Here is a 23,555-nt window from a genome sequence, read left to right as displayed (position 1 = left end):
CGGTAGATGACGACGGCGTCAAAATAACCCGCGAATATTTGTCTGATGATTGCAGTTGTCGGTACGACTTTCGTGCGTGCAGTTATTCCATTTTAAATTCGAAATGCCCGCAACATCTGAAATACATACAACGGAGTGTTGCAATGGTGAACAACAGAAGAGAGCCGAGGGGCAAACGGATAATGTTCAATTTTCCTTGTTTTGTGATGAACGGGGCTACTTGAATCAAATAGAATACATTCTGCAGCACGGCCACAAAAAGGGAGATCGCACTGGAACGGGAGTTGTCTCTGTATTCGGGTCACAAACAAGATACAGTCTCCGGGGTAAGCAACCAGTAGCCAGTCAGTAGGCTACAGTACACCGTTTTTTCTACATGTTGATAATTATATTGGTGAAAGGTTTAGCATAGTGGGATTTTATTAATTCGAACAATCAACATATTATTTAGCTAGGTAGTTATTTCCCGCGCATGAGAAGGTCAGCAAAAGATAATTTGACTGTCAAAAATGGCTGCAGATTGAATATTATCCCGTAATTTCACTTCAGATCAGTTCCCCCTACTAACGACAAAAAGAGTGTTCTGGAAAGGAATTCTTGAAGAATTGCTGTGGTTTATCAAGGTAAGATAACCAAAGAAAATGCTTGTTGTTGAAACCAAGGTGCTTGCACACGTTGACAGAATGCGCACACACTTCCTAGAAACCAAATGTCCGGTAGATGGCGCTCTACTTCCAAAAATAAATTCAGCTGACTGTAGTTTTTGGTCTTTGCTGCAGGGATCAACAAATGCCAAAGAGCTGTCGGAGAAAGGGGTGAAGATTTGGGACGCCAACGGCTCACGGGATTTCCTGGATAAGAGCGGGTTCAGTGACAGGGAAGAAGGGGACCTGGGACCAGTGTATGGGTTTCAGTGGAGACACTATGGGGCAGAATACAAGAATATGCATGCAGGTAGCTATAATGAGTCATAATCCACTTAAGACAATGTAAACATTAAAAGACAATACACAAAGACTATTTTACTTCACACGCACACACACACATGTGATAGGTGCATTGAATTAAATTGTTTTTGTCCTCCTGCCAGACTACACAGGACAAGGTGTGGACCAGCTACAGAAGGTTATTGACACAATCAAGACCAATCCAGAGGACCGGAGAATCATCATGTGTGCGTGGAATCCGAAAGGTTGGTTGTTTGACACATGCTCACAAAATCAATCAAGCAAGCCTGCTTCTGACTTCCTCTGTTCCTCTCAGACCTTCCCTGCATGGCCCTGCCCCCGTGCCATGCCCTGTGCCAGTTCTACGTTTCTGACGGGGAGCTGTCCTGCCAGCTGTACCAGCGCTCTGGGGACATGGGACTGGGCGTGCCCTTCAACATTGCCAGCTACGCCCTGCTCACATACATGATCGCCCACATAACTGGACTGAAGGTGGGGGTGTCTTATCACTCGCCTCCCACGTTCACAAAACTGGCATTTTGAATGGAGGCCGTGAGCTGTTATGAGATTTAAGATCCCACACAAGAAGGAATGTTTACCCCCCCCCCCTCTGTCCTTTCTGCCTCCACAGCCTGGTGACTTTGTGCACACTCTGGGAGACGCTCACGTGTACGTCAACCACATCGAACCCCTCAAAGTTCAGGTAGGCTTGTGCTCTGTGTGCGTCTGTGTGTGCGTCTGTGTGCGTTTGTGAGGTCTTGGTGTTCATCTTGTGGACTCCTCCCCTGCAGCTTCAGAGGGAGGTCCGCCCCTTCCCCAAGCTCAGGATCCTGAGAACGGTGGAGTGCATCGACGACTTCAGAGCAGAAGACTTTGAGATTACAGATTACAATCCCCATCCTGCCATCAAAATGCAGATGGCTGTTTAAATCAGTATTCCATGGAATGAAACCATATGTTGTATTGTGTGGCCTGCAAGAGTTGATTTCTGCTGTATCAACCTGCTTTTATGTTTCCTTTTTTAGGTTCATTGTTTGTCTTTTAAATTCTTGTGAAATGTTTTAATTTTTGAAAATAAAGAATTTATATATTCCATTGTTTAATTTAGTTATTGTACAACAATGAAAGCTCGTCTTAAAAAAATGCTGTGACATTGGTTTGAAATAAACAAAACATAAGAAATTATCAGACTTTGTGCACAGTTTGATAGTCACTAAATTATTCATCAAGTACTTTAGTGTACTTGATTTATCACTCCCTGCAGTGAAGTGAATGAGTCGGTGCCAACTGAAAATCAAAAACTAAATCAAATCATTCTCTGTGATGTCTGCTTCTTCACTCTTATTTTCCTCATGGATTCAGGAGCTTCCTCCAGACCTCTCCCTGAGGGTACTGGTGTCTCTGCACAGACGACTCCACCATCTCACAGGAGTATCCTGGATCCTGATTGGACAGGGACCAAACAGCACTGGCTCAGTAGCCTGTCTGAAGATGACGGTGGTAAATGTCTAGCAGTGCATCTACTGCTGCTGCAGAGAATGGAAAAACTCCACCCACAGCATCACCGGTGATAACTTTCAGTCTGGTGTGGGGTTGACGCAGTGGTGTTGAAATGTATTATACCTTGGGGGGCACGTAGTGGGTGTTCCTCAGCACCACAGGACTGATAAAGTGCTCATGGAGGTGGTCCACGTACTCACACATCCTGAGAGCGGAGACAGGGTCATGCGACAGCAGTCACAGAACAGCAATTACTCATGTTATGGTGGTTGGCACTGACCGGTTGTGGAGGCTGGCGGACACGGAGATGTAGTCGAAGAGAATGAGGTGTTGGACCAGCTCACACAGTCCAACTCCCCCAGCATGAGGACACACAGGAACTGGGAAGGCGGAGGGGAAGGCTTAACACGGCAACGCTATCATGCCAGCCATGAGCCCCCAACACACCAAGATAAACACATGGAGATACTGTACACACACAGTCAATTCATGTAATACCCTGGAACTTGTGGGCCATGAGCAAAACAGCCAGGTTCTCATTGACACTCCCCAGTCGGCAGCTGTCAATCTGGACAAACTGAAGCGCCGATGCTTGTAGGAACTGCTTAAACATCACCCTGTTGTGGCACTGTGATAATGGGCAATATCATCATGTTACGCCATTTCAGATCCACATTGACACACAGGACATGTGGGTAAAACACCAGCATGGTGGGACCTACCATTTCTCCTGTGGCTACCCCAATCCCCAGAGGAGCCAGGGCCTGGAACAATAAAACATAGATCTCAATCTCACCAGCATTCAGACAGACACAAATGTCAAACCTCTAAAACTCCATCCATCCTACTACTGTTTGTCACCTTGGAGATGGTTGCGTGGCCGAGGATATCGTCAGGACTGGTGGGCTCCTCAATCCACAGGGGCTTGTACTGGGCCAGCTCAGACACCCAGGTGATGGCCTCTCCAACATCCCACCTCTGGTTGGCATCGATCATCTGACACAGAGCAGGTACTATCACTTTGCCATCAGGAAACATACTGGATAAAAAGACTGGGTAAATGCTAGGTAATGATTAAGACTCAGGGACTATTTTAATGTCTACTAAAATAGAAAATCATGAAATTAATTTATTTTTTGCAAACTAAGACTCGATGGCCTGGAAATATTTTCTGTGAAGAACATGCATCCATCATATGTGGTGTTGGATGATGTTATTAGAAGTGGGTGTGTCAGTAGGTGAAAAAATGCAAACCTGTGTGCCTCATCCACAGTGAGGATTACTGAGACCAATAGCGTGGCAGATAATTACCAAAGTGTTGTTGGGACCAATCAGCTTCCGTATGAGACTGCAGCGGCGGATGTCGTCATCTAGGTCGGCTCCAACCTTCACCTTAAACTTGGTCCATCCACTGTTGAGGGCATCTGAGCACAGCTTGAGAAACACCATAGAAACGAGTCTGTCATCCATCCAACAAACAACCAATCAATCAATCAAGCTAACCTATGAATCAGTCAAGAATTCAGTGATCCGTGCATATCCGTTACCTGCGTGAGTACCTCATCAGAGTATCCTAGCCAGGCACAGGAAGTGGTGTAGGCGGGGTAACCCTCCATCAGCATGTGTTCCTCTGCACAGGAACAGATGGAAATTGAGATGATACACTGATACCCATGGAGTGTGTTATTAAATGGTACAATTCCCAGGCCCCATATCTCTATCTGGCACTCTTAATTAAAGCAGGAGCTCTTAGCCTCAGCTAATTCATGTTTCATCGGTGTGCTTACCTCGTCGGTCCTTGCCCGCTTGAGCTTTCATGAGCATATCTGAGAGACAGTTACAGAGAGATAGTGAAGTGTGTCTGTTCATAGTGGCAGTTGGTGTGTGTGTGTGTGCGTGCGTGCGTGCGTGTGAACATTACCCAACGCCTCCTGCTCTGTCAGAGCATCAGTTATATATCTGAAGTCAATACATGAGACAAGCTTTCTGGGATCCTAGAACAGCAACACAACACAGTTCCCGGCATGCTACATGGTAACTAACACTGGGGGTTTACACACATTTATTGAGATCAACTTGGACCAACAACAGCAAACAATAGTTGGATTTGAGAGGCAGACTCAATATTTCACCAACCTACCATGTCAACAAGTAGCTTCCACAGTGGCTGGTGTTAAAACGGGTAAGCAAAAAGAACACAGAATATTGTTAGTTTGTATTTGTCATGGTTAGCCATTGGCCAGGTGTACAGGTGTGTTTTCAAAGCCTTAAGTGACGTGAGTGGCATCCTACCTTGCCCTCGGTTCTGGCCCAGAGGTCCCACACTGCGTTGAGGACGGCTGCAGTGGCCAGCTGGATAACGCCTTTCTCTGGTCCTATCTGTTGTAGACAGAATCAGACTGAAATTCATTTTTCTCGACTGACAGAGGATTCAGAGGCATACAGGGTGAAAAAAAATGCTTCCCCCACATTCCTCTATGTTGAAACCAAACGTCCTTGTTCTCACCCATCGCATCTGTCCATCACTGGTCAGGAGGCGGTAGAATCCACGGAAGTCACTCACTATCTCCTCCAGAGATTTCCCCACCACAAACCCAGTCAATGCCTCCACAGCACACACCACTGCACACACAAGTTGTCTGCATTTACATATATTCATTTAGCAGATGCTTTTATCCAAAGCGACTTCCAAGAGAGAGCTTTACAAAAGTGTATAGGTCAATGATCATGAACAAAAAAAATTGTGGGCAGCCAAAACATGAAACACACATTGTGAATAGCAAATAAGTGCCAATGGGAAGAAACATAAGAGCATATTGTCAAACAAGTCTAACATCTATGTCATCTTATCAGACAACCACGAGACTAGAGATGCCCTGTCTCATTTGCTGTTCACTAATGGGACGATACATAACTCAGATTAACAACTCTTTTTTATACGTAGTTGTAGTTAAGAGGACAGTTCATGAAGGAAAAAGTTGGTCATTGCGTTAATACCTACAACCACATAATGGCGCTGTTAGCACACTTTGCACTTAAAATGAGATTAAATAAAAATGATTTCTTCTATATCAGACTGACACCTGTAATCCAATATATTTGGTATGTTGTTTCCAATAATATCTAAATCATGCTAGAACAAATAGTAGTGCGCAGTAGTAGAACGCAATCATACCAATTTCTGTTCCTCTTCCTACAGTGAATGTCAGGCCATACCCCTTTAGACAGGATTCAGTTTCGATCACAACATAGGCGGCTGAGTAGTCTGGATCGGTGTGCTGAAAATCGCGTCGATCGTAAAATGCGGTTATTTCATTTGGTAGAGACTATGTTAGGCTACATGATAAGGTACATCACTGGTTCAGTAGGCCTGTACTACGATATTAGACAATATTTTTAATAGCAATAAAGTTGGTAATAAAAGCAGAAGCGCTATGCCTACCATTGCATCTGAACCATGGTGCTCCAGAGACGTTGGAAATCTTACATCGCTGACAGTTAACTTCGTAATTTTATGTGCCATTTATATACCCAGACTGCTGTCACTTCAACAACTATCTCATGCAAAGTTGCAAACATACACATAATATGTCTATGGTTGCAAACTGTTTTAACACACCCAGACTTCGGATTGGTTGGGAAAAAACATTGCGTAGGTATACAATGTGATTGTCACATGACTTTTAAAGAGTGCCAGTAGTTGTATGATTTAAATTAATAAAGTACAGTATACAGTAGGACTCCTGTATCATGACTAATAATTAATTCAAGATCATAATGTTAAAATCCATTAATCTTAAATGTCCTTCAACTCAAGATAAACAAAAGAAATTGTTTAAAATCAGAAATGTTTTATTTTTCAACTGTACAAATTCCTCAGATTCGTATTCAAACCGTAGTTATTTCTTCACTAGACCACCATAGAACATGGCATCACCATTTTCTTAATATTCTAAACAAAAGAGGATTTCACAACTTTGTACAAAGCCCTTAAATTAAATAATTGGACCATCTGCAGATAATTCTCAATCACACAGGCTACCGTACTGACTCCAGTCTCGAGGGTTAAAGTTAAAAGTGACATGTAACAATGTAACAATTTTGACACCTAAGTGACACTCAGTATAAAAAAAATTATAATTGCACAATTTGTTTGTACTGGTTTACATGTTTTCTTAATGACCCATAAAACAAGAAATACAATATTTCTCTTTGCCACTGGTTTGATTTCACAATTGTTTCCATTCAATAAGTAAAACAGAAGAACAGTTTTCAGGTACTTTGGCAATGTCTCCTTTGTGGACATAACTTGAAGTTGGTCAATATAAGGCCATTGGCTTGGCCACCACTGTTTAAGACAGAAGATGCAAAGCCTGGAGACTGCAGACCACAATGCCTTGGGGTATTCACAACAAGTAGAAACAACCACAGCTATATTTGGTGGGTCTGTTAACAGCTCTGGACTTTAAAGGTATTTCTCTTGCCTTATTTTCAAATTAATTCTCAAGCACCACAAGTCATGTGGTCGTGTCATGATATGAGTAGAAATAACCGTTGAGTGGCTTTCACTGCCGCGGTTACTGTTGGTTTAGGTTGAGTCAGCTTACAGCTGAATATTCAGCAGTCTCACAGTGATAGAGACAACTTCACTCTCACAAGGCTCATTCACTGGAGTGAATTCAAGAAGTTATGGAACTTGACCTAGCAAGAATCTGTGACAGGCCAGGGAAAAAAAACTGCTGTTAATGTTATGAACAAGTTTGGAAGCTAGCAGAACAACAGATGACGAGACTTCACAGAAAGATATAATTCTTTTTTGATATGAACAGTCTTATCTTATTAAAAGTAACATTTTTAAAAATGAGCTGACGTTCAAACCAAACCCTCAGTCTATACGCATCACTAATGTAACCCATTCAGATAAACAGAAAATGAAAGAAAGATTCCAGTCGAACTGATAAAATGCAGTGAGCACAGAATGGAACACAAAATAGAAATTGTTCATTTTCGAACCCTCAAAAAGCTCTTCATCCAAAGAGCCTAGATGAGACACCGAAGTCATATGCCTCTTCCATGATTTAACAACATCAGAAACACAACAAAAAACTGATTGGTCACTTCAGGGAAGTATCAACAAAATCAAACAAGGGAAACTTTTATGGTCATAACAGACAAATAGTACCTTAACAAACAGTGGAACTTGTTTGAAAATAAATGGAAAATAAAGTACATTTGTTGTACTAAAAAAAACTAACAAACATGAAATGTAGTGGCATGTGCAACTCATAAGGACAGCTTCCAGTTAGCTTTCTAGAGCTCTCAGTACATCATTCAAAGTGTTCGCTCCTCTTCTCAAGAACTGGTCCGCAAATCCAGGACAAAGGCATACACAGAGTGTTTAGGCCGTGCTGCAGTCCGATCTGACTATAGGTTGTCCCCAGGCTGGTACTGTGGTTCTGTGGCTGTAAAATAGTCCTCTAGGAAGGACTGCAGGTACTCGAAGGTGGGCCTCTCGTCCGGATCCTTCTTCCAGCAGACCTTCATCATCTCGTGGAGGGACTCAGGGCAGCCCTGGGGGCAGGGCATACGGTAACCCCTCTCCACCTGCTCCAGCACCTCCCGGTTTACCATGCCTGGGAAGGGAGGGAGGGGATCAGAGGAGGGGATAGAGAGAATGAGGACCAGGCGAGAGGAGAGGAGGAGAGATGGGGAGAAGGAAAAGGAGGGTGAACGGTTTAGAGATCATTGCATTAGCTGTGCAGTCAAGCATGAAACCTGGGTCACAACAACATAATGAAGATGATCCCACACAAAGACTGATGGGCTTTGGATCATGTACAATAGAAATGTGTGACACAAAGTACAGTAGATCATCTAAATCATACAACCCCCCCCCCCCCCATTCACCCATCCCCCACCCACAAAGAAGCTTTGAAAAGGGGAGGGGGGGGGTACGGAGTGAGCCTGAAGGTTGGTGTCTGTATCAGCATCACAGAGCACCAGTCAGCCTGCCCCCCCCCAAGAGGACTGTCTGTCTGGCACAGATGGCTATAAAAAAGAATGGTGTTCAGCCTCCAGATCAGCCCCAACCAGATGGCCTCATCTAATCTCAGGGTGTGTGTGTGTGTTCAAGTGAGTGAGTGTCTGTGTGTATATCTGTGTGTGAGAAAGACAGAGAGCGTGTATGCATATGTGTGTGTGTATGTGTGTGAGAGAGAGTCAAGTGTTTGACAACACCCTTTTTGTGTGTATGATAAAGAAAGTAAGAGAGTGTTTGTGCATATGTGCGCGTGTGAGAGAGTGTGAATGTATGTGTGTTTGTAGACAGGAGGGTGTTCATCCAGCAGAAACAAAAGCAGACAGTGTCACTTAGCTCTCGAAGGAACTGTGCTTCCTAGGACAGCAATACCTCACATCTGCGTGTGTCTCAGTGTGGGACCAGGCGACCGAGGGGAGAGTTCTCTCTGACTAGGCCTGCGCTCCACATGTCTGTGTCTCTTTTCAGAAGAACCGTCTGTTTACAGAAGACTAAGCTAAACCTGGGCCATCCGAAAGCAAGTGCTGGTAGCCCCACTGGTCAGCCATGGTGTCATGTTACCAAAGCATTTATTACATCTTACATGATCTTACAGCTTTAAATCTGTGTAAGAAAACGGCGAAATCCACCTTACAATATACTAAAGCTGTGTGTGTGTGTGTGTTTTCCTCCTCTAACACCTCTCACCTGGGTAGGGCACTCTGCCTTTAGTGACCAGTTCTGTCAGCAGGATACCGAAGGACCAGACGTCAGACTTGATGGTGAAGCGTCCGTACAGGGCAGCCTCGGGGGCGGTCCACTTAATGGGGAACTTGGCTCCTGCAAACCAGGGGCAGAGTGGGAGGGAGGGAGGGAGGGAGGGAGGGGGGAGGGGGGAGGGAGGGAGGGAGGGAGGGAGGGAGGGAGGGAGGGAGGGAGGGAGGGAGGGAGGGAGGGAGGGAGGGAGGGAGGGAGGGAGGGAGGGAGGGAGGGAGGGAGGGAGGGAGGGAGGGAGGGAGGGAGGGAGGGAGGGAGGGAGGGAGGGAGGGAGGGAGGGAGGGAGGGAAGAAGAAAAAGGAGGGCAGGAGTAAGGGAGGGAGTGGAGAGTTGGCATGAAGGAAGACAAGAGACAGCAAAGGAGAGGGAGGGAGGTGGAGGGGAAATGGGGAAAAGTGAGGAGAGGATGTTAGATTCCACTAGGGGTCACCAGAGAGCCAGATCACTGCAGGGAGTACCCAGGCCCCGCTGTGACAGCTCAACTCTTGACCTCGGTGCACGCACCGTCTTGGATCTGCATATTTCCGGATAATCTAAACCTTGATAGAACGCTTTGGTATTTTGTCAGAACGGAGTCAAAAGAGAGAGAGAAAAAAAAAGTATTTTCCAGAAGTTGTCTATTGCACACTGAAAGAAATGAAAAATGGAAGTGACATCGTTCATCTTCAATATTTTGAGAGGTTTAGAGGGAAAAAATGACCTTCCAAAATATCAAGTTCACTGCAGAGAGACTTTCAATGTGTTGAAACAAAGTAGCAGAAACCTGGTTAGGCTGGAATGTGCTCACCACAACTAATGTGAGTTAATGGAAGCATCTGCTTTCCACTATTAGACACATTTACTACAAGGAAACAGCAGGCTTCATCCATGGTAGTGATGTCACTCTTTCATTCACGCGTATCCCTCTGTTCCCCCCTCCTTTCCCACACCTCTTTGATTCATTAACTCATTATTGTCCTTTGGGTCAGTGATCCACTGACCTTGCCTGGCTGTGTACTCGTTGTCTTCTATGAGTCTGGCCAGACCAAAGTCAGCAATCTTGCACACCAGATTGTCTCCGACCAGAATGTTGGCGGCGCGCAGGTCCCTGTGGATGTAGTTCATCCTCTCGATGAACGCCATGCCGTCAGCGATCTGGAAACAAACAAACATGTCTGTTCAACCGCGCCTTGTCTCGGGGACTCCGATTTGAATAATTCATATCAACTGGAGTCAGACCTTCTGTCAGTAGGAAAGAGAGGGGAGAGCAGGGATGTAGAGATAGATAGAGATAGATAGAGAGAGAGAGACAGAGAGAGAGAGAGGGAGGGAGGGAGAGAGGGAAAGAAATTAAAAGAGAGAGAAAGAGAGAGAGAGAGAGAGAGAGAGAGAGAAAGAAAGAAAGAAAGAAAGAAAGAAAGAAAGAAAGAAAGAAAGAAAGAAAGACAGAGAGAGCACCAAGAACACAGCACCATCATAAATTACTTCCGGAAGGTGACATTTATCTTATATTAGGCGTCTTTAAAGTTTATATCAATATGTGCACAAGCCAGAACATTCAGTAAAACAAGGCTTGACATCACCTGTTACTGAGGAGAAGAGGGACAATGTCGCCTGACTCACCTGTGCTGCCATATCCACCAGCAGAGGAAGTTTCAGGAATTTACCATCACCTTCTTTCAGGAAGTCCAGCAAACTTCCTATAAACACAGTACCAGAAACATTTGTGAGGGTTGGCAGAAGTGGATGTGTATCACCATGCTATGACATTACTTCAGAGGCTGGGAAATGTTGAATGTTACATTTGCACACACAACACACACAGGAGCACAAACACATGCAAACCTTGCTTCAACACACAGGTCACTGAGTTGACTCCAAGGGATAAGTCATTAATGTTCAATCGCTTACAAAGAATGACGGAAAAATCTGGAAATCGCATTGCAGCTGAGAAGATGAAAGCTAGCCGCAAAACTGCTGCAGTTTTCAATTAAACATGTCCGCTTCAGGCCTCCACAAACCACATGGGGATTTTCAAGGACTTTGAAATGGTACAGAACATTAATTAGAACGTCCAGAAAATTTACATTTTCCTTCAAGGAAAATCTGCCAGAAAACATCCGACAGAAAAACGTGTCTAAGAATATGTTTAAAAAACTTTATTAACCCTGTGCCTGAGGAATTTCACAAGCTGTTTGATGGAGCGCTCTTATGGCCTCAGTTGGTTGTTGTTGGCTCTCATTACAGCTGCCATTACTCTGCTAATCAGACGTGATGTCACAGCCTAATCATGCCAACTGTCCCCCCGACACGCCACATCTGGAGGAGGATGGTGTGTGTGTGTGTGTATGAGTGTGTGTGTATGTCCGCATGTGTGGCTATTTTCTGCTTGCACACACATACCTTTGGCCATGTACTCTGTGACGATGTAGATGGGCTCCTCAGACACCACGGCGTAGAGCGGCACCAGCTTGTCGTGCCGCAGCTTCTTCATGATCTGGGCCTCCTGCAGGAAGGCCTCGGGGGACATGGTGCCCGGCTTCAGGGTCTTGATGGCCACCTTGGTGGTGCCGTTCCATGTGCCTGTAGCAGCCCAGAACAGACACAGTACTTTAGCTTATTAGAGCATGAAACAGGAGTCAACACAAACACACAGCCTGGGTACACAAATATCAACACTGACCACATTCTTGGTCATTACGTTCTGATTACTTCAATGCGTACTGTCCAGAGCAGTTACACACGAAGGTAGTGATTTGAGGACGACAGCGAGGTCTACTCGAGATCAGAGTTAAACAAGGAAAAGAACACATCGATAGGAGTTGTCCCAAACTCTCACAAAGATGTTACTTCCCGTGAAGATAGACAAAAGACAACCAATGCAGGAAGCATCTGCTGGAAGTGGATGTTTCCTACATCCCAGACAGAAAGAGCAGCTAAAAATACGCATGTCTATATCTGTCCTCGTGTCTGCCAGAGTTTACTGTAAGCAATGTGCCTTTTGTCTCATTCAAACAGACTATTATTAGACTGTTCATCCTTGTACAGCAGCATGTCTGTGAGTGGTGATAACAGTGGATGTGTGTTCATAGGTAGACATCTAACGCCAATACAGGTGTGTGTTTGTGTGCCTGCGGTCCCTTACCCATCCAGACCTCTCCGAAGCAGCCCTGGCCCAGTTTGAGCTCCAGACGGAGGGACTCGCGGGGGATCTCCCAGGCATCCTTGGCCAGGCCCTGGGTCTGGGGCTTCACCGTGGGACACACTGTGGTCAGCCGGTGGCACAGGCCGTCAGCGTGTTCTGGAGAGAGAGGGGGGGGGAGTCACGACCCATTCTGTCTCCTCTTAGTAGAGAAAAGCAGTTATGTAGGGTGTCCTATAGCTATTATTATTTTATTTTTTCAAACATAAATCTTCTGCTTTTTTGCCTCCTCAAGGACCCTAAAGGAAAACTGATATTTAAGCTTAGTTTACGCTTCTCACGTGACGGTGTGTGAAGTGGCCAGGGATACACAAACAAGCCTTTGGTTATGAATCAGAGCAGCTCGCTTACACAGGTGAACCTCAAAACACACAACAACAAAAAGAATGCTGAAATATGAATGAGGGGTGAGTTTCACTGTTAGACCTCCAGAGCTGAAGTGTGTGAGAGAGGAGAGGGATCCGGGAGATTTAACCTCCTCTCCCCCAGCAGCACAGAGAAAACCACTCAGGAATGGCTTTCATTAAATATTCAATTTGAAGAAGGGCGGCCAAATAGTCTCCCAGACTCAATTACAGCTACCTAAAAACCTCACAAGAGAGGATTTGATATGAAAAATGAGTCGAAGAGGCAAACGAATGAAGTTATCTGTAAGACAATGAGGTCATTTTAGAGAGTTTAGAGAAGACACAACTGTTTAAGGAGGGGGTCAAGAGGGAAACAGAGGGCGCGAGAAAAAGAGAGACCTACCAGTGTAGTGTTTAACAAGTTTCTGTAGCGTATCAAACTGCGCCCGAGTGGTGATGTAGTAACCCCCGTTGTCAAGTTTGCGGATTTTGTAGTGTTTCACGTTGTCCCCTTTGGTTTCATCCCAGTCTCTTATAGACAGAGAGTAAGCCCCTGTCGGAGACAAAGACAGATTCTTCGTCCATCCACACCAAGAGTGTCAACGTCCACCACCAAGGAAACCGAGTACATGTGCAAGGTCAATGTGGGAATTTGTCATATGCGTTTGTGTCAGTGTGAAAACCATCCTAACCTTTAGTAGTTTCGCTTTCTCGCACCAGGAAGGTGCCTCGATGGTTTCCTGGATTCAATAGCAGCCTCTCAGCGTCTTTACGGCCCATTTTACCAAAGTACCACCTGAATGAGCACACACATCACATGATCTGGGAGAGCCACGCATCCGAAACTTTTATTACAGGCTTCTGACTAAACACAAGACGATTATAGTACTTAGTACTAGCACATGAACTATACGAGGTAAAGCCACTGCAGGAGTAATCTGATACATCAATTGGCTTAACTGCTACACAACTTAATGCTTCTCAGCGTCATTTATATACCCCTACCCCCCAACCACTCCACCCCACCCACAGGTCAGAGCGCTGCGTAACCAGGATGTGTGGAGTACTTGAGAGCCATGTGATGAACGGTCACCCATGCAGTTAGGCCCACCCCTCCACTACTGCTGAGGTGGGGGGTGGGAGGAGTCATGAGGTTATGGAGGGGGGGGGGATGGACATGGCTTACTCACTCTTCAGCCTGGATGGAGTCGGCAGGAGCCACATAGTTGCTGGGGATGTAGCCACTCTTCCCTGTGTTAATGGAGCGAGCCTCCCACCAGTCCCCTTCTCTGTGGGGGGTGGAGCGGGGGGGGGGGAGAGAGAGAGAGACAGAGAGAGAGGGAGTGACAGTGAATGAGAGAGAGAAAGAAGGGGGAGGTGAGAGTCAATTTCACAGTCAGACAGTGACTCTCTGTTTGGGCCCTGCAGCAGTCTTGTTTGTCAGTGAGTTTCTGTCCAGGGGGAGTTTATCAGCAGATTTCTGTCTGAGATCTACTCTAACAATCTCTACTTCAACATGTAAAACAGAGCTTATACACTTTGCCATTTTCATCTCACTTTATCATGTTTTTTAGCTCTGTGTTTCTGTCAAGAGAATAAACAGGAAACAAACGCCGTCTTCAGTAAACCAGATAGGGAAGATCCTGTAATGTTACGTCTTAACACAGCAAAGCCACGCTATTCAAGTTTAGACCAGAGCCTGGACCCTCAGGCCCCAAACAAAACAATACAAAAATATATATTGTCATACGTGTTGTTTATGATCTGGAAGCGGTCTCCTTTCTTGAAGGACAGATCGTCGGAAGTCCTGGCTTCATAATCGTACAAGGCCACGAAAAAGGTTACCCCACCTGGAAACCGGGAAGAGAAGGAGGACGGAGTCAGAGGTTAAGATAAGGATGTTGGAGATGAGGATGCAGGTGTTTGTGACAAGACGAGTGTGTAGCCTACACGTACTGTGAAAGATCTACCAGGTCAGTTGAGGGGCCAATCATGCAGGTCCATGAGGACCATGGCAGACGTGGCAGCAGATGGGAGTCGTGACAAGTGCCACACTGGTGCCTGTGTGTCTGTGCGTGTGTACATGTCAGTGTGTATATTTATGTGTGTGAGTGTGTGCCTATGTGCGTGTGTGTGTGTGTGCGTTGCCTGACTGGTAAAGACAGATCTGTGCATTGCAGCTTGATGAGTTCCAATCGATTAACCGTGGCCTGTGGCCTGACTGTACTGAATGGATATTCCCAGTGTAAAAAGAAGCACAACAGGTCCAACACAACATAAGACTAACACTATTAATCCACACTGAAGGGCTTAGACACAGATAGATTGTGAGTCCTAGAAGAAATGAGCTTCGGCTGTGGAATACTGACCCAGGTGTGAAAATAAAGGACACATGGGCTAAATGAGGTGGACGATATTTAGCAGGGCAGTGCTGTTGGATGACCCTGTTTGGTATTTGCAACCAGGTACTGCTGAAGTCGGCTGTATGCTAAGGTAAACAAGACAAGTCTGTAAACACTGTGTTTAGTGGGTACAGATGGAAGCTCAGCAGATGACACACACCTCCCATGGAGATCATACACACCCACCCACCACTGAGCACAAAGCCACCAACACTAATCCCATTATCTGCTGCAGAAGCTCAATACCATGCAGCAGTGTCCTACCCCCCAACTCATTCCTCTCCGAAAACCAGATAATCTAGCATAGAGGGGGGATTACAAGACTAATCCCCCTCTAAACAGGAGCGCTCAATCTCATCTCTCTGGCTCTTACCAGCCTTTCAGACACCTCGGAGCAAATCCTTCTACCTGAGAGGACCTGAAGACCTGGACCTGCGGGAGAGGAGGGTCACAGAGGACAGACAGGACTCAGGAAGCACCTCTGATTGGGCGTTTGATCAGAGACGGTTCTGGGAGGCTGTAGGTAAATATGACACCACTACTGCTACTACCGTGTTGCTTTCGTACTGTTACTGACAGTGCCAGTAGACGGTGTGATGTTTCACCTCGATTTAACCAAGCAAGACTTTGAGGTTCAAGTGTTCATTCCAGTGGCTTGACCAGACAATGCACAGGAGGAAGGACGGTGTCTGGAAGGGGACAGGGAATACACACACGCGCGTGTTCAGGGACACACAAACACGCTCAGGCTTACCTGACACAGTCGGGATGGGACCCGAGAAGGAGGACGACGCCCCTCCGAACGGCGTCATGATGGATGAGGCGCCTCCAAACGGCGTGATGACGTGGCTGTTGAAGCCAGCGGCCGGGCCCGAAGACGAGGGAGGAGACTGGTTCTGCTGGAGCTGGGTGGGGTCCGGCCCGTAGTGGCCCACGTGCGGGGTGGCGGTGCTGGGATCGGAGGCGGGGGTGGTGTCCGGTCGGTACTTCATAGTGGGACCTTTGTCTTCTTTACTCTCGATGCAGCCCATACTGGCGTCTAGACAGACACACGGCAACATATTAGCTTTAGTGAGCTTTTCTTGACTATGACTTGTAGAGAACCAATATCTGTGGTCTATTACTTGCTGTAGATTCATTGGCCAAACTAAAAACTATTGTATGGACGACAGCCTAGCCACTTTACCCACTGCATATTGACATCTGAGGAAATTTGAATAAAAAAACGTAAGGGCTTTAGTTTTGTTTTGACCTAACTTATTAAGAAGCGTGATTATGTCATTAAGTGAAGAAAAGCAAAATGTTCCAAATGCCAAAGTCATTATGTGTCTGGGGAGAAAATCACCAAATCAGCATTATGTAGGAAGAAATTCATAATAAATGCAATAATACTTTTGCTACCCACATGTTAAATGTAGATATGCATTGCTTACGCTTTACCTCAGAACCTTTTTATATTATTCACCTTTTGTGAAACCATGCAGATGAAAAGTCCTTATGGAAACTTCCAGACCAGTGTTCACATTCTGCATTGCTTTCATTCCTCTCCACAACAAAAGTAGCCAGCCTGAACATCCAGGCATTTCCTAAGCAAAGACAAGCACCCAGGGAACATGGACCCAATCAGACACGTTCCTATAAAAGTCCGTGCTCTGGGAGACAGTTCTCCACTAGATCCTGTAAACTGCACAGCCAGGAGGAGTTGAGAAGGCACTTTTTTATCTCCATCAGAGGAGGAGTGGTACTGGTGTTTCATCGAGTTCACCAGCAGAGCTGCAGGGAAACCATCAAAACGTGCCCACCCCAGAAAGAGAAGTCAAAGCGCTTCATTTGACATAAGTTCCACACTAGTTAAATAGAATTTTATGGTTCGAAGATTTGCTGGCCCTCTAACATGATCATAAGTGGTCAGCATTTGCGGATATGTACTGTATATTTGCCTAGGCTATAAAAATCCGATTTCTGATAAGTCTTATCCAGATTTTGTTGAAGATGTCCTGCCACATGGATTTGGAACAAATCTCCCCTTTAAGAGAGGGAGTCGGATGGCTGAGCGATTCGGGGATAGGGCTATTAATCAGAAGGTTGCAGGTTTGATTCCTGGCTGTGCAAAATGACATTGTGTCCTTGGGCAAGGCACTTCACCCTACTTGCCTCGGGGGAATGTTCCTGTGCTTACTGTAAGTCACTCTGGATGAGAGCTTCTGCTAAATGATTAAATGTAAATGTAAGAGCCAAACATGATCTTCCTTTGAACCCCAGTATGCTGGTGTAATTCACTCGAATCTACAAGGTTGTTGGTTCAGTGGACTGTGGCCAGTTTGAAGTTGACGATTAGAATAAAGCAGTCTCGAGATTCACGGGTCAGCAAAGGACAAAGGCCATGATTTAAGGACCTGACCAGCATCCAAGGCATACTTATTTGCCTTGGAGCATCTGCAAACAATACAGGGAACAGATGGTAGCTTTTCTTTCAGGGACACACTTTGAAGAAGTCAGCATCATGCTCTCTTGACTAAATCGTTGGTAATGTGTCCCACTGCATTTTGTTCCCTCTCAGACCAAAGCTCTTAACTTTGGAGGTAGGTGAGGGTAAGGCTGGGATTGGAGGCACATGGCAATAAGAAGTGTGCTTTGTAATCAAGCCTTTCCCAACCGTAGTTGGTGGGTACAAGGAGAGGAAGGAGAGTGGCAGGAAGCCGGAATCCCATAAAGACCTACTGCAGTAACAGCAGGGGTGTGTACACACACCTGTTCCTCCAGCAAATTTGACTAAACAGAACGCAACACAAAGGGGGAAATATGATATTATGACCCTAAAGCAATAAAAGCAACATCCACAGCTGAACACTTCTCTGTGACAGCACATTATAAACTATCCTCTTTTCTGCAATTTGCCCTACATTTGAATCAAGTTCATATCTTTGTGTGTCCCAAGTACAGTTTACTGTTTAGGATTTATATTGACATACTGTTGGCTGTCCACACCTCATATCAATATAAGGCATAACCCTAACCCATAATGGAGTCTCTCTCACAGTGGATATGAACAACAACATTAGTGGTGTTTTACAGTGTGTATGTGTGTCAGATAAGACAGAGTTACAGAATAGGATAGTGTGCCAAGAGGCTTCCACATACGATGGGGTCAGAGCCATTTGAGATGGAAGCCATGCAGAATCATCCTGACCAACCACAGAGAGGATTAGGACGAGGGAGGATTTGCCCTGGCTGTGAGGATAATGACAGAAAATTGACTAGGACCACCAGTCAGACAGACAAACCTGGTTTTGTGTTGGCTGTGTCTGACTGTGTGTGTAGGAGAAAGAGAGAGAAGGGGAAAGGGAACAGAGGAGGAGTAGAATGAAACGGCTCAAGATTTAAAATAGGGCTCATCAATTAGAAAAATCCCCAGCCTGTCGTTAGCACAATATGAACTGAAAAACTCACTTAAAAAGTCAGACTAGAAAACAATACAACAGGTCTGCCTCGATCATAAGTGAGATCTCATCTTGAAGGATCTCAACGAGGCTCTTAGCTGTGAAGACGTGCTCTCGGGTGGTTTTGGCAGGCAGCTTTCGGCAGCTCTCAACGAACCCCCCGACGGCCTCAATAGCATGTCTTCAGTTAATGACACATGATTGGTTTAGCTGCCCCTTTGTATTTTAACACAGATGAGAGATGATAGTTCAGAAAGCTTATTATTGTGGAAAATGATTTAGACTTGTGGGAGCATCACAGATTAATGTAATGAACTCTGACATAACTTAACAAAATGCTATGAAGGTTTGTTATGCAGATGAGCTAACCATTACGAGTAATCTCAAAGTTTTGGCCACTAGGGTGTTTTTAAATAATCCATGTGAACCCTGTTTCTAATGTGGAATTTCATAATCCCATCATATATTTCCATCACAGGGACAGAATATTTGTCATAGATCTAGGGATCTAGAATCTAAATCTGCTTCAAAAGGCAAGGATACAACAGTGCATGGGCCAAGTGATATTTTTAGTAACATGGTGCTCTAATTGCTAACAGCACTGCGTTGCCCTGAGCGCTACATATGACCTACAACTGTGTGCTCACATAAAAGGGATCCCAGTTGTGGCATCCAGTGAAGAATAATGTCTAACTGGGAGATGCACAAAACACAGGAACTCAAAGGCGGGTGAACAGTTGAGATGGGGGGGAAGGTTCAAATATTGCATCCCTCCATTGCTCACTGTGCTCTGAAATGGAGACGATGGGACACACAGATGGGAGATGTCCAATCAGCTGTTCTATGTTGCTCAGTCAGGGCTTGGTATGTAGCCTACCATTCAAATCTAGGTTAAAGTTGTCCTTGTGTCCCTCTCATTAGTCTCAATCAAAGCTGTTTGATCAGGGATAGTGAGAGATTCAGGACTTACATATCATGGTTTATGTTGCCATGCAGCAAACTGAAGCGAAAATAGGCTCAGAGTTTTTTTCCCCCGAGTCAGAGTTTTTTTTTTTTTCTTTTTTCAAACACTATTTTGACAAGAGCATTTGAGGTCCTTTACATGCTGTTCCCAAGCTCAGCACATCTATTCTGTTACAGGACATGACAGTGGAAGCTGAAATTAGATCAATTGGTAAAACTGTGTACCAGAACTCATGTTTGCTGTCGAATCTGAACTGAATCTCGTCTCCATAACCGATAAAAACTCCCTAGAGACACAAATCATCACGCCTACCTGAGGCTCCTTGTCATCTCTGACCACCAGACCCCCCAGACAGTTTACCTCAGCCAAGGCTCTGATCTAGATTAGGGCAGTGAGGAGGTTTATGGGAAGAGGTCCAGTTTCTATCCCCAAGGTCAACCTTGGGTGGTGGCCAAATTAAATGGAGGATGACCTTAAAAAGGTATACAGAGATATAATACCAACTGTTCAGAGGTCTGTGTTTTTATGTCAAGTTTAAAGTTTGGCTGTATACCCTTGTTGATCCCAGCCGTTCCATGTGTAAATATCTTAATCGTAGAGGATTGAAAACTGTCACACTAAATCCACATGAAAACAAATGGGGGAGAAAAAAAAATCTATTTTCACTGCCAGTTCTGGTTGAGGGGGATTTATTATGTTCAATGCCAGATGTCACATTCCAGAAACAAAGCAGCTTCAAAAACATTTTATTTACTATTACATAATGACCAGATTTTGCTATACCGTCCATTCTGCAGATTTCGAATCCTATGCAGCCAGGCAGGATTACTGACGAAGGGCAAGTCTGTAGTTCCCTCTCCTCCCTCCTTCCGAGAGGGAATTCCACACAAGCTTTGCAAGAGTTGTTGGCTCTTACTTTCTCTCAGTACACAGAACCTCTTTCAAACACACACAACTCACACAAACTCTTAAAAACAGACACAAGTACACACTCTCTCCATCTTTATAATACAGAAACACACAACAATAACTGATTACCAGGACTTTGTACTGACTACTCAGAGTTGAGTTAGGGACCAAATGATATAGTTGGAGCTTCGGTCCACTGAGCTTTTGTGCTTTAGGACACCTGCTGCCTCCACATCCCCTCTATAGCCCCCCCCCCCCCCCCCCCAGACACACACACACACACACACACACACACACAGGAAACACCAATGATGAATACCCACATTCAGGAAAGCCAATGAAGTGTCTAAATGACACCTTTATGTGCTCCCACAACCACAAGAGAAGGACTGAGAGAGGGCGATAGAATGAGTGTAGGATGATAGAAAGAGGAAATGAGGAAATGAAAAAGCTCAGATGGGCTCAAATTAGGCAGCAAACCAATGTCCTCCCTGCTCTGCGAAAAACACACTCAGTGTACAACATCTTCAGACATGTTCCCTTTCATTGTGTATCCCACATGTCCTACCAGCTGAGATCTGGATGATTGACAGGGGAGGAGTCCCACCCACAGTGGCCAGGGGTCTGTGTGAAGTGTCCCACCTCAGAGCTGGAGGCAGCAGGCAGACAGCATGGCTGCTGTCAGGGAGGGTCGTGGGAGCTCTACCATGCTGTACCCGGCTTTACATCTCCAACAGACGATGGCCCACGCCTTCGTTCACATTACACCGATGCCAAGGGTAGAGTCTGGCCCTGGGAAACTGCAACCTCATACAGTACCGAAAATGAAGCGATGCCTCTGAGTCAATGGCAGAATCATACTGGGTTATGACTCATGTTAATCCCCATATGGAAATGGATATAGCTCAGTGGTTTGGATGAAAGCATCTGCTACATGTATATGTTTTATTATTGTAAGTAAACAAGACCCATAGCGATGTCCAACATCACTCCGTCGTCATAACTTGCCCTCTCTTGAGGCTGAGTACTTGGTCACATCAGTGTACTGCATAGTGCTAGAGTTTGACTCGCCATGCAGTGAATCTAGTGTTTTAGTGAATGCCCTCAGTCCAAGGAAGTACTCATTCATGTTACAACTGGTATTTTAATGGTCTACAACTCTTAACACTTAGCTGGGACTTCTAGGTGACCACTTGAACGTGAATACATGTGTCTCTCATCAAGGCACGGTTATGTTCTGTCTCAATCCCAGCAAAAGACATAATAATAATAATACAATAATACTTAAAGGGCTTGGATGTTTCAGACATAATATTTTGGACCTATGACATGGTCTGTTGCTCTTCATCTAGTGTAAAGGTGATCCAACAATTTTCTCGAAGACTATAGCCAGGGTTAACTACTGTTACATTTACTTTGTATGGTGTAGACCTTTCCCCAAAGATGATACACCACAATACGGTGTAAAGTTAATGTCGTCTTGATTGAATAACTTGACAGCAAACGCTACGCTGTGCCCGCTGAGTCTAATACACAGCAAATATGAACGCTCTGTCACACGTTCCGTCTCCAAACATGACAGACAAACTTGATGCAGCTAACTACAACAAATTGGAATCACATTTAACGTATCATCGCCATGCGGTTACATTGAGTCAGGACAATACAACATTGTTGCTACATGGGTTGGTTGGTCCGTCTTTCTATTGAACTGTTTCATGAAGATGTCGGATACAGTAGCCTATTACAAAACAAATGGACTAACATGAAGCGTAAACTATTGATGGCCAAAAACATGACATGCTTGATTCTGTAGGATACCGCAATTTTCTTGAGGTCACTCTGATCTGACAAAAACAATCAATGCAAAAGCGACTGTCGGCCCAAGATCTTTGCCTTTAGACCATAGGCTACTATGGATATCACACAAAGACCGAAACCTACCTTTTAAAAATCCACGTCCTTCTGTTACATACGTCTCAGTTTGTATTTCCAACCGTTTCTCTCTTTCGGCGCAAAATATGTGCTATTTAACCCTCGAAATCACAGTCAACCTCATCCTGACTCCATCCATGCAGCTATCGGTTAGTGCTTGGGAGATGAGTAGAAAGATGAAGTTCTATCGAAGCTACACAAATGCTGTAGGAAATAAATCAACAAACGAGTTGACAAAAGATGCACCCTAAAGTACCACGAATCAACCAGTATGCGTTTAACGACATGATGGCAGCAGAATAGTCCACAAAGTCGCTTGGTTGTGAGTGTGACCTAGACTTCCAACCGCTTCCACTCTCCACTCTCCACTAAACTTGCATCAATCCGTACAACAACATGGCGGACCTTGGGCTACTCCGGGGAACGCTTCCAAAGCTGTTGGTACAGAAAACCACTGAGGATAGTTTAGTAATTACTAATTGGCAAACATTGATTAGTAAATGCAAAAACAATAGGCCGAGGGAATCTAAAACATTCTGCTTAATACATTATTGAAATTCGTCTCTGTTGAGCTTGCGCTGTGGCTTTGCAGGTCAAAAAAGGACCTGTCACACCCCCTACTGGCCATCTATTGTTCACTACGGTAAAGTCCCTAATTTCTTTGGTATCGGCCACCATCCTCCCTTACATTATTCATTTCCAGACTGGCTTTACGGTTTTTAAAATATGTGCGTAACCTGTCGTTTTCAATCATAATTGTGAATGTAAGAAGTTATGCATCCATAAATAGACTATTTACAAGCTTGTGAGCGTAATGAGTATGAGTCACGTCTGGGAACATGCGTATGTTTACAGTGTTTTGTATCTTCCTGTACTTTGAGTAGACGAGACAAAGTAATGGAAAATTATTTTCTAATTAAAAAATTCTCATTACACATACGCATGCACACACCTACAGTAGACTATATACACATCTCAATTTCCTTATGCCCTAAACCAAGGCTGTGTTCATAGTGTTAAACCTATAGCCTAACCCATTTAAAGCAAGTCATAAAACACAGTCAACAAAATAGTGGCTTTTATAAAAAAAAGTATATGATATCGTTAGTCAGTCACATGTTCCTTTTTAGTTGCCCT

The 23,555-nt window shown here is 44.8% G+C and overlaps 3 protein-coding genes across 5 annotated transcripts; 1 reads left to right on the top strand and 2 right to left on the bottom strand.

The window, feature by feature from the left end:
- The first annotated feature begins 12 nt into the window (after positions 1–12).
- On the top strand, positions 13–2,040 carry tyms (thymidylate synthetase). Its single transcript, XM_084703576.1, has 7 exons — positions 13–326; positions 550–623; positions 780–954; positions 1,091–1,192; positions 1,264–1,439; positions 1,579–1,650; positions 1,739–2,040. Exons 1-7 carry the CDS (start codon positions 104–106, stop codon positions 1,874–1,876), a joined length of 960 nt encoding a protein of 319 aa, XP_084559702.1. The 5' UTR covers positions 13–103; the 3' UTR covers positions 1,877–2,040.
- enosf1 (enolase superfamily member 1) lies at positions 2,030–6,083 on the bottom strand. 3 transcript variants are annotated; one of them, XM_084703573.1, is made up of 15 exons: positions 5,890–6,078; positions 5,623–5,725; positions 4,954–5,069; positions 4,740–4,826; positions 4,588–4,614; positions 4,369–4,441; positions 4,235–4,273; positions 3,995–4,077; positions 3,759–3,881; positions 3,309–3,443; positions 3,170–3,211; positions 2,946–3,075; positions 2,728–2,827; positions 2,571–2,652; positions 2,030–2,390 (listed from the first exon to the last, which is right to left on the bottom strand). In XM_084703573.1, exons 1-15 carry the CDS (start codon positions 5,968–5,970, stop codon positions 2,298–2,300), a joined length of 1,314 nt encoding a protein of 437 aa, XP_084559699.1. In that variant the 5' UTR covers positions 5,971–6,078; the 3' UTR covers positions 2,030–2,297. The 3 variants fall into 3 exon arrangements, with proteins under 3 accessions (XP_084559699.1, XP_084559700.1, XP_084559701.1); XM_084703574.1 differs by lacking the exon at positions 2,946–3,075 and having other exon boundaries at positions 2,728–2,863; positions 5,890–6,083; XM_084703575.1 differs by lacking the exon at positions 2,946–3,075 and having other exon boundaries at positions 5,890–6,083.
- A 195-nt stretch (positions 6,084–6,278) lies between these two features.
- LOC146274943 (tyrosine-protein kinase yes-like) lies at positions 6,279–22,906 on the bottom strand. The gene is made up of 12 exons (XM_084702668.1): positions 22,428–22,906; positions 15,925–16,209; positions 14,519–14,618; positions 13,959–14,057; positions 13,461–13,564; positions 13,172–13,321; positions 12,365–12,520; positions 11,623–11,802; positions 10,843–10,919; positions 10,221–10,374; positions 9,172–9,303; positions 6,279–8,080 (listed from the first exon to the last, which is right to left on the bottom strand). The coding sequence occupies exons 2-12, from the start codon at positions 16,199–16,201 to the stop codon at positions 7,872–7,874; spliced, it is 1,638 nt and encodes a 545-aa protein (XP_084558794.1). The 5' UTR covers positions 16,202–16,209; positions 22,428–22,906; the 3' UTR covers positions 6,279–7,871.
- Between the last annotated feature and the right edge of the window lie 649 nt (positions 22,907–23,555).

The sequence above is a fragment of the Hypomesus nipponensis genome, chromosome 8 (assembly GCF_054491055.1).
Source record: "Hypomesus nipponensis isolate SF chromosome 8, ASM5449105v1, whole genome shotgun sequence".
In the NCBI taxonomy this organism is placed as follows: domain Eukaryota; kingdom Metazoa; phylum Chordata; class Actinopteri; order Osmeriformes; family Osmeridae; genus Hypomesus; species Hypomesus nipponensis.
This window is presented reverse-complemented; position numbering and strand designations above follow the sequence as displayed.